This window comes from Dendrobium catenatum, unplaced genomic scaffold (genome assembly GCF_001605985.2).
Source record: "Dendrobium catenatum unplaced genomic scaffold, ASM160598v2 fragScaff_scaffold_1209, whole genome shotgun sequence".
Lineage (NCBI taxonomy): Eukaryota > Viridiplantae > Streptophyta > Magnoliopsida > Asparagales > Orchidaceae > Dendrobium > Dendrobium catenatum.
Genome location: NW_021319671.1, coordinates 344,873 through 362,937, shown reverse-complemented (window position 1 = coordinate 362,937; position 18,065 = coordinate 344,873). Strand labels below are relative to the sequence as shown.

Sequence of the window (18,065 nt, the reverse complement as noted above, 5' to 3'; positions counted from 1 at the left end):
ATTTCTCAGTATTGATCTTGACAGAGCGGTATTTCTCGTTATTGCCAAGCAATACCTAGCAATAAAAAATTATGAATACTTGAAATTACAATTTACAAAGACAGTAAATTTATGGACGTGATGACCAAAGCTAATGGTTTATTTAATGATTTTTTTTTTTAAAAAGGAAAATTGTGGATTTAACCATTCTGCCTTTTTTTTTAATTTGTGAAAGGCTGTGAAAATTTTCAAGTTGTTTTTCTTTCTGGAATTTAATTGGTTTTATATACAAATAATTAATTTTTAATTGACAGCTTATGCAAATGACTGATACTCCATAATTTTAAATATTACAGATTTGTCTATTTTTTATTTGCATGGTTGAAATTGCCATTCAGATTTCCAGCTAATATGAATGACAGAAATTATTATTAATTAAATAAAATATGGTTTATTTTCATTGATTTATATGTAATATTTTGTAACGTGCAAAATTTTAATCTTCTTTGATTTTTTCAACTCTTCTTTGAATGTTATTAAATTGAAAGCCTTTCAAAAGAGGATTTGTTGCTATGAGTCATGAGTGATTGAGCCAAATTTCAGATTTTCTGTTTTATTTTCACATGTTTTTGCACTCTCTTAAATATTGCTCAAGCATTGATAATTTTAATTAGGGGTGTCAATTTTTGACACGGCCTGAATCCAACGCGAAAAAATTCAGGTTAGGGTCAACCCGGACCCAAAACGGGTCGGGTTCCGGTTCAACAAATCAACCCGTTTTAAAAATCGGATCAGGTTCGGGTTGACCCAGCAAGGATTTTTTCGCGTCGGATTGACCCGTTTTTGACATGAAACCCGAGATTGACCCGTTTTTGACCCAAAAATCGAAGATTGACCCGATTTTTTATCCCAAAAACTAGCAATTTTAGGTCAACTTCGGGTCATTCGTGTCGGGTCGAGTTGACCCGGACCCGAATCGGGTCGAGTTGACCCGGACCCGAATCGGGTCGAGTTATCATATAAATCAACTTATGTTACACTTTTTTTTGAATGTTTCATGAACCTTTCCATCAAATCTACTTTAACATCATCCGAATTTGCAATAACATGATTCAGTCATTCAATCATGCAATTATCATCTTCCAAATTTATATGTTCAAGCAAAAGATTGTCATCTTCCAAATCTTCAAAATAATTCATAAAATTTTCAGTATCTTTAATTGGATCTGAATCTTCATTGAAGATTCAAAATTAGGCTTATTTTAAAAAGCAATAAAAAAACCATCTCGAACTAAGCCTAAGAAATAGTTTGGAACGACTTTTTTACTGCTTAAAATATTTGTTCAGTTAAAAAAATAAAATTTTTATTTTAAAAAACTACTTTTTTATTTTTTTTTTATTAAAAAACTACTTTAAGTAGCAAGAAAATATTCTCAAATGAAGCTTAAAAATCTTTATAAGATTGTTTGAACAAAGAAGTTATCAGCTTATTCTTAGATAAACTTGGCAAGCTATAGAGTCTGAAGTAGCAATCTTATCAAACATTCAAGTGATTTGAAATTTGGTTCTCCTTTAAATTAAAAATTAATATTATGACTTTTAATTACAAAATCCAAATTATATATATATATATATATAAAGAAAAATTTTATCAATGAATGACTCTCATTGCATTATAATATAATTACAATTTCAAAGCATATAAATAAAATAGCGATGAAATTACTGTGGATAAAACAACTTAATTGTATTAGGTTTCATTTGAGATGACTTTCTTACTGCTGAAAGTACCTTTATAGTTAATATATTCTTAAAAAATTATCTTGATCGGGCACAAATCTCGAGGCAAAAATCAACCAGGAAACTTCAAAAATTAAATCCGGGAGCACCTGAACTCCGATTTCAACGAGCTTACAGTCAAACTGAGGGTCTCGAAAATACGAACCCAACGACACCAAATTCAACCCAATCCGAGCCCAAATGGGCCCAAATCAAGGACCCAAAGCGCTGTTAGAAGGTTCAAACTACAATTTGAGTTACCAAACGGTCTTCGATTTTAACGAGCTTATTCTCGAATCGAACGGCTCAACGAGACAAATCCAACGAGCCCAAGATCGTCGAATTCTGACATCACTAAGGTCTTCAAATGTCCAACAAACGGTGCACGATCATAGGATTCAATATCGGCCGTCCATTCGACCACTCCCTATTCGCTCCTGATCTCACGCCTATTTACGAGCTAAGCCACTAAAAAAAACTATAAATAGAGCCCTCATTCTTCACAAAGGGGACTCAAGTGAAGAGAGAGAAGAAGAAAGTAAGAAGAAGAGAAAGGGGAAAGGGAGAATCCTCTCCTCCTCGACCACCGCCGGAGCTCTTCCCGCCGCCTGAATACACCAGAACTCTATTGGATTTTCGGGAAACAGCGGGATTTTGCAGAACTTTGTAACTTTGTTAGAAGTTGATTGTAAACTGATTGTCTCAACTTGTGAGACGAATCGGTCTTTGTATTTCAAACAAACACTAATAAGAACAGAATAATAGTCAAATGAAATTATGATTGTTGTATTAAAAGCAAAGCAACAAAAAAGTTATCCAAAATAGACCCTAAAATACATTTGGTATGCAAACATTATTGTAATCATGACTAACTAACACCACACAACTACCGGTCATATTTCAAAGCCCAATTGGAGAGATTATTCTGTGCGGTCATCGGATAGTCCGAAGGCGAATCAGGATGTGCCACATCACCCAACACACAAAGGTACACAACACCAGTACACAACTAAAAAATGACATGATGCATCCTGATTTGCCTCCAAACGGCATCCAGTGACTGCACAAAATAATTTCACACCCAGTTGAGAGCAAGGTTAGAACAAAAGAGTTATATTACAACATAAACAATATGAGAACATTCAAAGATATCTAATGCCGATCATCTCTATCATAGAGCTTAGAGTATAATTCTTTCCTGTAAGCATGCCCGTGGCCATGCTTTCGACCAACCTGCTTCTCCTCATGATGCTTGGCAATGCTTCGGAGCCCTGTCATTGCACTTGACTCTCCCAGTACAAGTTCATTTTTACTCAGCTTCCTGTGTTTGTGCTTGTGACTTTCTTTATGAACATGGTGGACATGGCTTGCAGGCTTTAGATGTCTCTGATCATTATAGCTCTGCCTCTTTCTATGTCGTCTTTCCTTATCATGAATATAATGTCTTCTGCGATGATGGGTATGTGAATATTTTTCATACTTGGAATGGATTTTGGTTCTTTCAGTTTTGCTACCAAAACGATCATCCCACCAGTCATACAGTGGATCAAATAATCCTTTTTGATGTAAAAGCCATAGAAGGATGATGACTGTAAGACAATTTCATTCAAATGTTATTTGGAATTCAGAAGGACAGAAAAAAAGTTTGTAAATGTAATTAGATTTAGGTGAAATTAAGGGAGATTACCCGTAGGAAATATGGCCAGTAGCAATCCAAACATTAATATCCAGCTGACACAAACATATTGTAAGTGGCAACTGAAATCGAAGAAACTCGAGCATTTACTTCTGCCAAGGAAAATTGAATTCGAATGGTCATTTTAAAGATTAGTATGAGCAAAAAACCTTGCTAAATGAATTTTATTATGATCTCCTGCCAGTTAGAATTAGTATTTACTAAAAGGATTTGGCATTTCACAGAAAATTATAAAATTTTATAATATTGTGATTGTTTAACTTGTTTAGAACATTGACAGAATGGCATCCTCGCAGAAGGATAAGATCCAACATACCTGCATGTTTTCCCTGTAACGAAATCTGTCAAGCCATTCCAAATTCTTTTCCAGCCGCTCTTAATTGATTTAAGAAACCCATTCAAACCACCACCTTTTGAATCGTATTCAGACATTATCTGCAAATAAGCATAAAATATATAAAAAAAAAAACGAGCACAAATGGTACAAGGATATAAGAAATATGAAAACAATCATGGAGCAGCAAACTTCAGAAAATGAATTGGAGCACTTCCTCTGAAATGGATTAACTAGAGTTAAAAGCCCTGATTCCTAAATGCCTGGTCAGGCAGCTAAAAAAAATGATTTAGGCTTTCGTTTGGCGCGACTTTCTTGCTGCTTTTTAGTACAAAATTTTTAATTTTCATACTAAAAAGTTATTTTAAGAAGCAATAAGAAAGTCATCCCAAACGAGGCCTTAACCAAACAAATAAAATAGAATTTTACCATAAGGATTATATGTTTTGCAATAAGACAGCAGATAATCTTAAGATGTCATAATTAAGAATGACTAAATTAGAACAACTTCAATTTTAGTAAAGAATGATGAGAAGAATGTTGCAGAACTTATATAGTTATATTTAAGCATGAAAAATTCATGGCTTAAGAGAATCCTTAAAAGAATGACAACTGAAAGAAAGAATTTAAGCCCATCCTTGATAAAGACATATTTTAAGTTCATACTGAGGATTATGAAATTTCAAAGAATAACAAACTAAGGGCGTCTTAGGAACCTGGGATCCATTGTCAAGAACAGTTGCTGTGGTAGTAAATTGGCACTCCGCACGATCTACTTCTGTAAAATCAGAAGCCTTGAGAATAGCTGAAGTGAGAGAGAGTACAATATTATTAGAATAAAGAAAAACATTGAGCCAGTATGATCTCTCTACAATTGCTCAACTTGATATTACGACAACCTGCACATTCATATTTTCCAGCCTGGTCTGTTGTGGGGTATATATGGAATGATCGAGAAACAACCTCTTCTGCTTTCATTATATAAAATTGTTCCTGAAAAATTAGCAGAATCATATTTCATACAACAATAGAACTTAAATATTCCAAGGTAGTTCTACATTCGCTTAAATATAAAATGGGCTTAAATTAAATATGAAAGTATCATGTTCCTATTCAATATCAAAAAGGTAAATTTTTATAACCAAAATTCAATAGACTCACATGATGTCCAAGTTACTAACTATAGGAAGAGTATGCGCGATGGAGGTGCTTCTTAATTTAAAGCTTAAAAATGGGAAGCGTTAATAGCAAGAAGAGATGAAGGATCTTGATTTGTGAGAAGAAAAATTAATCAGCAATGAGATCTTTTATTATAGAAACCTCAAGAAAAACAAAGATGAAAAGTTATCATTACATATGCTGATGTATATTTGTTTAAATGTCAAGTTTATCAATTTAAATCTCTTAAAAAATGAACTGAGTATAAGTTTGTTTGCACTAAAACAAACGACACCAATATTACTAAGATATTTTCAAAGGTACAAATGAGTAATCAGATAGTTATTTCAAATATAATCAAACAGCATCCCAAGTTATGTCAGCAGAATGAGAAAATGTTTCATTACAAAAGCTACGGCCTTCTAACATAAAGATATGACAAAATTGGAAAAAGTCAAGAGGATATTCCAAACATGTATTACCATCACACAAAGTACTAAAAGGAAAAGGATAGGGCGAGTACAAAATAATCTCAAGATTATTAGTAAAAGGCTAATTTAGTCTTGTTCAATCATGCAGCCAAGGGGAGGCCACGTCAGCAATCTGTGGGTAGCAATCTAAGGGCTACAGTTGGAGTTATGTGGGCAGCAATTCGAGAGTTGCAGTTGGAGATTCATAGGCAGCAAACCGAGGGTTGTAGTTGGAGATCCGTGGGAAGCAATCCAAGGGCTGCAGTTAGAGATCCGTGGGATATGTTTATTATAATTAATTAGATTAAATGTCTTCCTTTTTCTGTTTGTTCTCTTAGAGTGAATATATATGTAATGATTCCAAGGAATAGAATAAAATTTGAATTTCCCTCTAAACAATTTCTACATGGTATCATAGCCTAGGAAAATCCTAAGCCTTCTCTGAGTGCCGACGAATCCTTTCTTCGAAACCCTCTGCCAGTGGTAACTTAATATAGGTTTAATTCAAATGAAGAAAGATTTGAGCTAAATTTAATTAAAATAATAAATTATCTTAAATTATGTAATCCATGAGACTTAATCCTATTGGCTAATCTATTCAACACATGGATTAATAAATTAGAACTTCTCTATTGGCTCAAAATTAACCCCTCTCCCAGGCGCCCCATGCATTAAGATCCCTCAATTGATTCTTGCATAAATCACTTAATCATTACTTGGAAACTGTGGGGCTAAAATTTTCTTATACTTGGAATTGTTTTAATTTTGCAAATTTTCTATTGGCTGTTGACCTTTCCCTTGGATTGCACCCTAATCTAATTGCTCCAAATTAAATCAAATATGTGCACTGTCCCTCTCCCTCCCTTGGCCGAATTTTGTAACTTTCAAATTCAAATTATTGTGGCCAAAAATTGCATGGCTCCTTCCTATTTTGTCTTGGCAAGTCACATGCCTTTTTGGAGGCTATTTAATTTATTTCAAATCTCCTTTTAAGTTCAAATTATTGTCTAAAATGTTTCCCCCAAATTTTCCCAAGCCTTGGCCAAAATTCTTTTTATAAATTAGAGAGGCAGGCTTAGTATTTTTCTTCTCTCTTGCTCTCAAAATAACTAAACTCTGCCAAAATATTTCCTCAAAGTGCTAGATCATTTTTCTTGCCTTGGCCGTGACTTTCAAGGCCTCTCATGCTTACTAAAGTGTTTTTCTTGCTCTCTCACTCTTCTCCATACTTCAAGAGACAATTTGGTGAGATATTTTGTGGGCTCCGAAAATTCGGCCCCGGCCTCCGCCCGCACATGATTGTGCTTTTATTTGAGCGAGGTAGTTTTAATTGAATTAAGTTCCGGGGTAAATTTTGGAAGACAGCTGGGTTTATAGATAAGACACTACCCAGAGATTTCGCCCTCATTTGTGAGAACTTTATGATCTGAGTTCTGGTTTCCTATAGGCGCAAGTCCCTATAGTTAATTACTCCTCCTGATCACGGGAGAGAACGTTCGATTAAGGCTAGTCGTCAATCAGATACGTAGAAGATACGTAATATCTGGCGTATAATAGCAACATAGGCATAGGTATTTGAAGAGTTTGGATATTGGAAAATTTGGATGGTTTAAAGTTGGGATTTGATATTTAAAATAGAAATTTTCACCATCTTTCACTTAAAGCGGATGGTGGGGGAATGAATGTTAGACCCGATCAAGATCCCATAGTTCCGTCGTCCCGGGCCATCATGGTCCCTGGTCTACTATCTGGCGTATAGTAGCAGCATAGGCATAGGTATTTGAAGAGTTTGGATATTGGGAAATTTGGATGGTTTAAAGTTGGGATTTGATATTTAAAATAGAAATTTTCACCATCTTTCACTTAAAGCGGATGGTGGGGGAATGAATGTTAGACCCGATCAAGATCCCATAGTTCTGTCGTCCCGTGCCATCATGGTCCCTGGTCTACTTAGTCAGAGGAGGTAGTCGACCAAACCTGACAGAAGGATCCTTGTCGGCAGCCATGGGTTGCTTTGTCCAAGGGGAGGGATCTTGTAGACCTGGATTGGATGTTTGTTTAAGGGGACAAATTGGAATCCACCTTAGCTAACAGAGGGCTTTGTGCCCTATCGATCATATCCTATTGATTCATATCTCAAGGATTTGTTGTCACTAAGGAGCGTATTGGCTCTGGCCATAACCGGTATTACATGGTGCCATTTGGCGGCAAATCCACTCGGTTCAGAGGGCCTAGGGTCATAACCGTTTATCCTACGGTGCAATTTTGAGGCAAAACCGCCGGTTAGAGGACGCATACCACGTCCTTACTAGCAGAAGATTGGTTTGAGAATGGATCCTAGTGATATTTTCGACTGAGCATTGGGCTCTTTGTGAGCTGAAGTTATATTTGAATTTGTCCACCTCGGCAAACTGTTATGGAGGGTGGATGAATTTTGCTTTGAGTGGTTGATGATTGAGTTTCAATTTTAAATATTTTGAAATTTAGGATTTTTGAAATTTTGGACTTTGTGGATATTTGAGGTGACATTTAAAAATGCCTGAAATTAACCCCTCTGGTTGAGATTTTCATTCAACATGGCCATCATCGGGGGGTTTGGGGTCATTTCTCTTTTGTTGATTGAACCCTGTCAACTCGACCAAGCTATTGATCGAGGATAGGGTTTCATAGACTTTGTGCCCTTGTTAGTGAATTCTTCTGATTATAGGCTTTGAAGGCCTAATATGAATGTATAAAATAAATATCTCAGTCGACCTCGTGACCGGATATTCATTTAAGGGTTCGAGCCTTGTCAACTCCCACTTGCCTTTATAGGAGGATCGGGCTCGAACTTGAATTCACTTATTGACCCGCGCAGCATCCCTAAATGTCACATGTGTTTCTACAACATGCTCGCCGGGGTCCATGCGGGTGTTTGGGGCATTTTATAATTGAACCCTGTCTACTCCTTTTGACCTGCTTAGGAGGATCAGGTTCAAATTTATTTACCAATAACACGCTCGCCGGGCCCCATGCGGGTATTGCGATTGCATTTACCCCTTGTGTACCTATGTGTATATAAACTACAGTGCACGTACGGGGTATTCTTGGAATATTTAGAGACACCTTCTGTCCGCTTTCATGAATGTTGCGGATCCGGTGTCGTGGCATAGCAGCTTCTTAATAGACTTGTTCGCTACTTTGTACAGGTAGACTGTCGTGCACTATATGTTGCTTTCTGTTGGTGGATCATAGTGCACTAACGAATCTCCTGCTTTTTGGTCATAGGAGCTTGCACTTGTCATATTCTCCATGCATTTTTTTGTGGTTTTGGTCCCCAAAACACATCCAAAATTGCTGCAGGTAGATGTATTCTTTCATTTGTAGATTGAGGCTGACTACAGGATACTGCATTTACTGAAGTCTTTCTGCATCTACCCATCAGTGGCTGACACATACATTTATTTTCGTAGAGAGATCGTATGTGTTGCAGATCTTTCATATTTGCTCGCAAACCATATGTTGAATGTACAACGGGCCTCCTGCAATGGACCGTAGGCACTTGCACTTGTTGTATATCAAATACCCTCCACTTGTAGGAGACAGATGCACCTACTTGCCACTGTCTGATTATAGACTGTATTAGTATCTTAACACTTGTGGTAGACTCCTTGTATCCTTCTTGTAGATGACGTGTTGTGTGCACAGCGGGTCTTCTACAAACTTTCATAGGCATTTGCATTTGTTATACGTCCGCTTCTGCATTAGAGAACCAGTGTATTTAACCCATGTTGAATTATTGTCAATGATGTGTTATGCTTGTGAACATCTCATATTGCATATTAATTGCTATGATTTGTTGAGGTTCAGTGCATTTATCTGATAATTACTCATCTTCCATCATTGCTAGTAAGAGTTCACATCCGCTACGATCTTCTATCTCATTCATGTAGAAAATCCGCATTGGTGATGTGTTCACCAACACTACTTGTAGATAAGATCGTTGTATGAATGAAGAGTTTTACATGTTAACTTGTAGGAGCTTGTATACTTTGCCGGTGTGTTACCCTTGTTTGTACCTTTGCTTGCATGTTGAATTGTTGTTGATAATGGAGACTTCACTACATTCATATGTAAATCTTTTATGAATATCCCCATTGTAACTATCTTTGCTCATCAAATTCATATCACTTATTCTTATGAGTGAGATATAAGGATTCTATTCACCATAGGTCATTGCTCATGATTATTTGTTGATGCTTGTAGGAAAGTTAAGCTTGTAGTTCTTTGTTCAAGTCCCAAACAATGTCACTCAGCTCAAGTTCAAATTTTTTGCATTCAAGCAAAGTTTCACATTCCTCAGACTAAGTTCAGGTCCAAGTTCTATTCATTGATGTTTGTTTGGATGCTCAAGATTATTGGTTAACACTTTTATATTTTCAATATGATCATTTTACTTTAATTTTCAAAACATGTTCATTCGAGTCCAGTTTCACAAATCCTTGCTTGAGTTCAAGCATCAAACTCAAGTTCTAAATCCCCTGCTGTCCTTGAAGTTCAAGCCTTGTCGGCTTAATGTTCAAATCAAGTTCTTCATCATTTGAGTTCAAGTCCAACTGTTGTCAACTTGATTCAAGTTCTGAGTATAGTTCCAAATGGTCAACTTGTATCTTTATTTAAGCTTGAATCCAAGTTTTCATTCAAGTCATTGTGATTTATTTAAGCTTGGATTTGTTTTATATTTGAGTTTATTGCATTTAAAGTTCACAAGTCCGAGTCCACCATTGTTTTTTTTTAGTTCAAATGAGGTCCAAGTCAAGTCTCACATTCACTCGAAATTTCGGTAGCCTCCCGGCGTCTCCCCCGTTTAGGAGAAAACTACGGAAAACTGGGCCTTTCCCACCATGCTAAGAAAAGCGTGTATGGTAGGTGCCCTCTTTCGAGGACACCGCGGCCGTGTATTTTTTTTTATCCCCCACCACGCTAAGAAAAGCGTGTATAGGTCTTTGGTACGCATTGCAAGAAAAGCAGTTATTTCCCCGCAAGCGGGTACTTATGGGTATCCCCGCTTCATAGTACGCATCGCACCGGATCCCCATCCCACCACGCTAAGAAAAGCATGTATAGGCGATTTTCCAGTGCGCTACGAACTAAGAAGAAGGAATTTAGGTGATTACCCGCTTCGTTGCAAGCCTTGCGACACACTTCCTCCCACCACGCTAAGAAAAGCGTGTATAGGTGGTTGTTTTGTCACATTGCAAACATCGAAAATGGATTCTCGGAGTTTTAGGGTTTAGGAGTTATACCTTGACGGCCGTTGGTAATGACGAGAAAAGATGTACATGAAATTATTATTATAATCAATAATAATAATTTACTATTTTTATAATTGAAAATAATAATAAACTATTATTATTATCATAATTAATCATAATAACTTATTATTATTATTATTATAACCAGTAATAATAAACTGTTATTTTATTATAACTAATAATAATAATAATAATAATAATAATAATAATAATAATAAAACTATACCTATCCTCGGTTTGGGCTTGCCGCAGGGAGGAGTGGAGATGGGTTCGGCTGAGAGGAAGGGCGACGACTGGATCTTGGGTTCGGCTATGGGAGTTGCTTGGAATCGAATGGAGGTCAAGTGCAAGAGGTCGGGTGGAGTAGAGGAGATGGATCGCAAATGAGGTAAGAGTTTGGTTTCTTTTTCTCTCTCTCTCTCTGTTCGTATGACGAGTCGACACAGGCAAACAGATCGGGACAGGGAGCTTCGGGTCGTATGGGGATTTCCGATCGCGTGGAAGAGAGAATCGGCGAGGCTTTGGATTGGCGTATGGCTTTGAGAAACGAAGAGCGGGTCGGGACTTAGAGGTCTTCGGCAGAGAGGAAGGAAAGTCACAGGAGACTCATATGCGTGGGAGAAGTGGAGAAGAAGCGGGGTTTCAGCTACTTTGCGTGAGAGAACCGAAGCCAGAACTTCGTTTTAGAGTCGTATTTAATGACTCGAGAGGAGGTGTATTCGAGGCGAACTTGACGCGAATGCAACGACGCCGAACAGGGTATGGGGCGACTGTAGAAGCGACCGGTGCAGCGATTCGGGCTGGATTTGGCTACAGGTAATCATTTTGGGTATTTTTTTATTTCTTCTTACTTTTTTTTTTTGCTGTAGATTGTAGGTCAACATATTTCCAATTGTGGTATTTTAATTCTTTCAATCTTGTGCAAAATTATGAAGTCATTTTTTCTTGGATTCAAATTATGATACTCTTCACATTAGTTCGATATTTTATCATGATCATATACTTCATGTGGTAAATCGAAGTTTAGTTGAACCTTACTTGTAATCTCTAACTATTCACATTATTCTTGAGTTGATTCAAAAGTTTGTTTGATATCTATTGTGCATCTCCTCTTGCAATTATATTAAGTTATTGTTCATGTGTTGCTACTTGTGTTTGAATCTTCATATACTTTTGTAAAACTCAACTATTAGATTAGATTGGTTGCAAGTTTAATTTGTGGGTGCATTTTCATTGATATTTAAAATGCATACAACAACATCAAGCCTTTGTACCACTACGTGGGGTCGGCTACATGAATCCTTTTTCGCCATTTGGGTCGGCTACATCAAGCCTTTGCTAGATCATTTTTCACAATTTGGTGAGATAATTTCGATATTTAAAATGCATAATAAAGAAATTATATTGCGAGCTATCAAATTTGTTGGCTATTGTGGCTTATTGTTATGAGACCTACATTCATTGTTATTTCTTGTAATAGTGAGATTTGTACTGGATTTTTGTTTTGTTCCTTGTTTCATTGTAACCTTGCTATGAGGTTCTCACCGTCGTGTGAGGTAACCTCTTCCTGGTATTGGAAGATACAGTTGTTGTAACCTTGGTGGTTTTAGTTGAATCCTAGCCGATTGTGTGTGGTTAGGCATCGAGTAAGCCGGTTGTGGGTTGTTTTGGCCGAACCACATAAAAGTGCATTGTGTTTTTGCTTGCTTTATCTTTTTCTTTTGTGTGCATACATGTGCTAACTAGCAACCAACTTAGTCACCTAATTTTTCTACTTTGCCGCATTGTACATAAAAATCAAATATGATTTTCAAGTGGTTTTCTTGCACAAATTTGTTTTTGATAACATAAACTTCTTTGTCACTATAAGTTTTTCTAAAAACTAAAATCTAAGTTTCTTAAACCTAATTTTAATTACGAAAGTTTTTAAATACCCAATCCCCAATCCTCCTCCCCCCCTTCTTGGGTGCCTTAGCAACTATCAACTTCCACTCTAAAATGAATGCAATATAACAACGAAACTTGTAAAAGATCAGATATTAAGACAACTTACTTCGAATGCACTATAACACAATTTGAACTTAAGATAATACCTCCATGTAGCTGATACCCTTCAGGCAGTCAAACTGCAAGGAAAAAAAATAAAACTTGAGGGAAATTCAAATCTAGATATAATTTACATTAATTTGCATTCACATTCACGAATTTATGAGTCCATGTAAAAATTTAAATATAAATTAGTGTCCACGTGTCATTAACTGTATCTTGATAAAGTCTGTAGATAAGATAGAAAATATCAGAAATCTTCCGATGCACTAAGTAATTCTAACATAGTAAAACATCCTAATATTAAGACTTTTTTTCTTATGTCAAAATCCATTTTTAACTAGTACTACCATCACTAGCTGAAGTTGCCATTTTAGAGTCCTGCACCGTCTAGTTGACTAGTCACCTGAATGTCTGCAATGCCTCACTAACTAGCAATAGATTAGAATCTTCCTAGATAATTCAAAACAAAATTCCGTGAAAATGTTTATGTTCAATACTTTAATTGGCATCCTGAGATCCATGTCATATGTTAGCCAGCATCACAAAAAGTTTATGAAACGTAAACAAATGGGTATGAGAAAACATACAATCTGACTAAAACATGTGTAAGATGCACCTCTTGTCTGATGGAATTATACAGTGTTGGTGGTGACTTGATTAAAATAATAATTTGACTCTTAACAGGACACAATGGAGAAAATCGATTCATATAATCGACCCTACGTAGTGGGATACAACGCTTGGTGGTTTTGTTGTTGTTGTTGTTGTTGCTGCTGCTGATTAGCATTTAAAAAGAAAGGGAGTACATCAATGGTTTACACGGTATTGTTTGGTAAAAAGAAACATGAAAACATTTAAATAACAACTGTCGAAGATAATACTAAATAAAACCTTTATAATATTTATACTTTAGATCCATAATGCTTAAGAATTTTTTTTTTTTTAGAAACCATGCCTAAGATGGTGGTGATAGCTGCAATGCTTTATGGTGCAAAATATTGGTCATTAAAAGATAATCATAAAATTAAGTGTTACAGAGATGAGGATACTTAGGTGGATGAGTCACTTTACACTTAGAAATAAAATATAAAGCGAGTATTATCCATGAAAAGGTTGGAGTAGTTGCAGTGGCAGATAAAATTAGAGAGAGTCACCTTAGATTATTTAGTCACATAAAATGTCGGCCTTTCAATACACGATTAGGATAGGAGAGTAGATGCATTAGATCTGACCAATGTTAAGAAAGATAGATGTAGACCTAAAAAGACTTAGAAAGCATTAGAAATAAATTTTGTTTATTAGATTTAAATGAGAATTTGATTTTTGATAGGACACAATAGAGAAGAAGAATTCATGTACCCCACATAGTAGGATAAAGACATGATTTTGTTGTTGTCGCATGCTGCAGATGGTGGGCTGGATTTATGGTTGACTCCATTATAAGTTGGATGTCATGAATTTGGGTCACGAAAATAGCCTCTATATTATTCAAAGGAAAGATAAAAATGAACACAAATTAACTCCTCCCAAAAACCCTGCACAAGTGTGAGCTTTTTTATTTAATTTTATTCCAGATCTAAAATAGAAGGTGATATTATGAGCAAAGGTTAGCCTATCCCCCTGTGACTTGGAGTTGAGGTTATCGGTTGCATCATTGCCTCCTTACTGAAGTAAGGGCAAGCCTATGTACATCAATCCCTCCAGAGATAACATAATTGGAGACTTAGGCATTTTGTACTGTCTTTTTTTGACACAACCCTTCAATTATTTTGGTCAATCAAATTCAGCAGCTAGTTTTTTTATTTTTAAGGCAAAACCATGTATTATTCCATTTCTTTATGAGACTCATTAAACTATTCTAACAGCAGAACATGTTCCTATATATATATATATATATATATATATATATATATATATATATATATATATCATCATGAAGTAGATTGCAATCTAGAGATTTTACCAAGCTCTGTTGTTTTTTTTAGAGGAAAAGGAGCTTATATTTGTTTCTTCATGATGCATTAAGCTATCACTTGATGGTCAAACAACCATTTATAACCTTTACTGGATAGATTTATTTCATCATCCTAAAACTTAGTTGAAGTATCTTTAGTTGGAAGAGGTCTGCAGTAATGAAATGTTATCTTCGTCACATATGGTAACTGAAGTAGAGGTTTAATCAGTGGAAGCTTTCTGCATCTATACTCTATTCTTTGAAATAGAAATAAAGAATGAACTGAAACCATGAGATTCTTTTAAGACAGATTTGTGTACACTTGTTAACATTACGAAGTTTTGACATTAAGCCAACTAGATCTTCCAAAAAATGCCATCAACTATTGATGATCTTCCTCATTTCTAAGTTCTTAGAAATTATTATGTTCAATGTGGCATTGTGTAAGTTAAGTGTTGCAGAGATGAGGATGCTTAGGTGAATGAGTGGCTTTACCTATAGAAATAGGATACAAAAGGAGCATATACGTGAAAAGGTTGGAGTAGCGCCAGTGGAAGATAAAATTATAGAGAGTCGCCTTAGATGGTTTGGTCACATAAAACAACAGCCTTCCGATGACCCGGTTAGGAAAGTAGAGGTATTAGATTTGACTTATGTTAAGAGAGGTAGAGGTAGACCTAAAAAAGACTTGGTTAGAAAATATTGGAAATGATCTGTCTTTATTTGATTTAAACGAGAATTTGACTTTTAACAAGACACAATGGAGGAAAAGGATTCATGTGCCCGACCCCACGTATTGGGACAAAGGCTTGAAGTTGTTGTTTGTTGTATAAAGGAAAAATTATATAATAGAAAATTGAGGCAATAAGCCCTATTGACAACTCATCAGCAGTGCATAAATAAGCTCAGATAAAGCCAACACACGTTCAAGAACAGTGTTCCAAATGTATGGAATAAAGTTTTAACAGGAAAGTTTTGTCCATACAACATATTGAGTTTAAGAAAATACATTTGCTGTAGCATCATAGCAACAAACAGGCCAAACAAATAGAAAACAAATTAAAATATATAAGTTCTTACTTAACGTATCATATAACGAAAAATTGAATTCTATAAAGTTAAGATGGCATAACCCCACATGAACATAATTTCAAAAAGCTTAAATATTACTTCAAGTTTGATGGAAAAATTGAACAGATAAAATCAACATACCGTTAGGCTATATGAGGCTTCTAGTTTACCAATGTTCTTTGTTGTCACTATAGCTGTACCAAATTGGGTAAGTGCTTCAAATGTAGGGACTCTTATGCTTAAAATCTTCCCGGGACTCCTGAAACAAAATTATGAATGTTCACCAGTCTTCATTGGCTCTATAATTTGAAAGAAATACACATGAGCATCGAACATATGAAACAATCAGAAAAAGGTGACTTGTTTAAGCCAACAAAAATATGAAAGAACAATTAAAGCTGATATGCAAAAGATATTTTTCTTCTTTTGGGTTTCCATGTAGGAACCCCTGTTTGCACAGATGCAAGACCATAACATATAAATTGTATCAGAGAAACTATTTCAATATGTTCAACCCTTTGTCTTTGCTCACGACCCTCAATTGCAAATAATTGGTTATTATCTTCATGATTTCAAGTTTCAAGATACTAAAAATTTTGTATGGTGCACAATACTAGTATTTTAACGGGCATACTTAATAAAGTATGACACTGAAATGACAACTAACCAACTAACAACCAAACAAATTAATTGTCATTATAAATCTTCAATATCAAAATATGGAGCTCATAAATCTTGAGAGGCTGCTGATACTTAATAATTTAGAAAGTCAAATTATTTACTGGTTTTTGTGGGCGAGCAAGATCCCAAAGCTCCTGAGGGAGCCGCGATGTTACTCAGTGGTGAATTGTAGAAGATATAATCGAGCGGGGGTGCTGATGGAAATGGAAATGAGGAAGGTTGCTGGGTCAAATATTTTAGCTGATTTAGTTTGGTATAAAGGTTGACAACTTTTTCCTGGTTCTAGGCATTTCATCTTGAAACTGGTTTGTGTGGTATACTAGAATGGACTTCTGCTGGTTCCTAGTTAAACTGGTTGAGCCATATGTTCTTGGTTTCTAGAACATTTTCTTAGCAAAGATGGTATGTTTTTAGGCGATCAGAATGCTTTTATGGCTATCCAAAACTATAACATTTCCTTTTTATAGGTGATCAATAATCACTTAATAAATTACATTATTAATAAGTTTTTCAAAATGTGAAGTCAATATATATGGAATTAGTTGTGGCCCTTTATAATCTCAACAGATAACAAGAAGCAATTTAAAATCAGATAGAAAACAAATAGTGCACTGTTTAGGAAAAAATAATGTGAATGCTTAATTGAAAGAAGTTATGGAGACTAGCATAATGGTTGTTTGTCTTCTCTTTTACCTTTATTTCTATGCCAACCAAAACACATGGCATATCTGCATATCTACTAAGCTTGTTAGATATATTCTAGAGTGTCATTTGGAAGATTTATAGGAGTTCTGTTAATTCATGCTATAGCCACGTATAAATTCCTTTCAATCCTTCTATTAAATATTTGTAGTTGGATTTTATTTTTATAAAGTAGTATGATTGTTAATACTCTTCTTTAATTTAATTCACAGACCCACAATCTGAAACACGACTTCTCACACTAGCACATCTAAAATTCTAAATGGATAAATTCCACTTTCTATTGATATTTTCAAAATTATCTCAAATTGAACGAATCATTGTACAATTCTACATGAAGTTAGTACTCTCATTGGCATGTTAGGTTTGTTGTAATCTTGTCCGCAAATAATTTTATTTATAGAAATGACAATGGAAAAGTATAAATGATAAATAATACTATTAGACTCAATGACAGGTCTAAATAAGATGGTGGTGAGACCTACAATGTTTTATGACACAAAATGTTGGCTAATAGGGGAAGCATAAAGTTAAGTGTTGCTAAGATGAGGATGCTCAAGTGGATTAGTGGCTTCACTCTAAGAGATAGAATGCAAAACAAGTATATGTACGTGAAAAGGTTGGAGTAGCTTCAATGGAAAATAAGATTAGAGAGAGTTGTCTTACATGGTTTGAACACATAAAACGTTGGCCTTCCGATAACCCAATTACAAGAGTAGATGTATTAGATTTGGCCTAAGTTAAGAAAGGTAGAGGTAGACCTAAAAAGACTTAGCTAGAAAATATTACATATCACATTTTTTTTATCAAATTTAAATGAGAACTTGACTCTTAACAGGACAATGGAAAAAAAAGATTCATGTACCCGACCCCACGCAGTGGGATAAAGGCTTGAAGT

At 35.4% G+C, this 18,065-nt stretch overlaps 1 protein-coding gene across 1 annotated transcript in view; it reads right to left on the bottom strand.

Moving 5' to 3' along the window:
- Positions 1-2,517: 2,517 nt before the first annotated feature.
- Positions 2,518-18,065, bottom strand: part of LOC110101594 (protein HAPLESS 2) — a 69,574-nt gene continuing 54,026 nt past the window's right edge. Inside the window, exons 13-19 of the mRNA XM_020829558.2 lie at positions 15,926-16,043; positions 12,804-12,836; positions 4,688-4,781; positions 4,505-4,593; positions 3,771-3,889; positions 3,446-3,546; positions 2,518-3,347 (exon numbers count right to left, since the gene is read on the bottom strand). Coding sequence (XP_020685217.1) covers positions 2,911-3,347; positions 3,446-3,546; positions 3,771-3,889; positions 4,505-4,593; positions 4,688-4,781; positions 12,804-12,836; positions 15,926-16,043 — 991 coding nt within the window. The 3' untranslated portion in view covers positions 2,518-2,910. The remainder of the gene's footprint in view (positions 3,348-3,445; positions 3,547-3,770; positions 3,890-4,504; positions 4,594-4,687; positions 4,782-12,803; positions 12,837-15,925; positions 16,044-18,065) is intronic.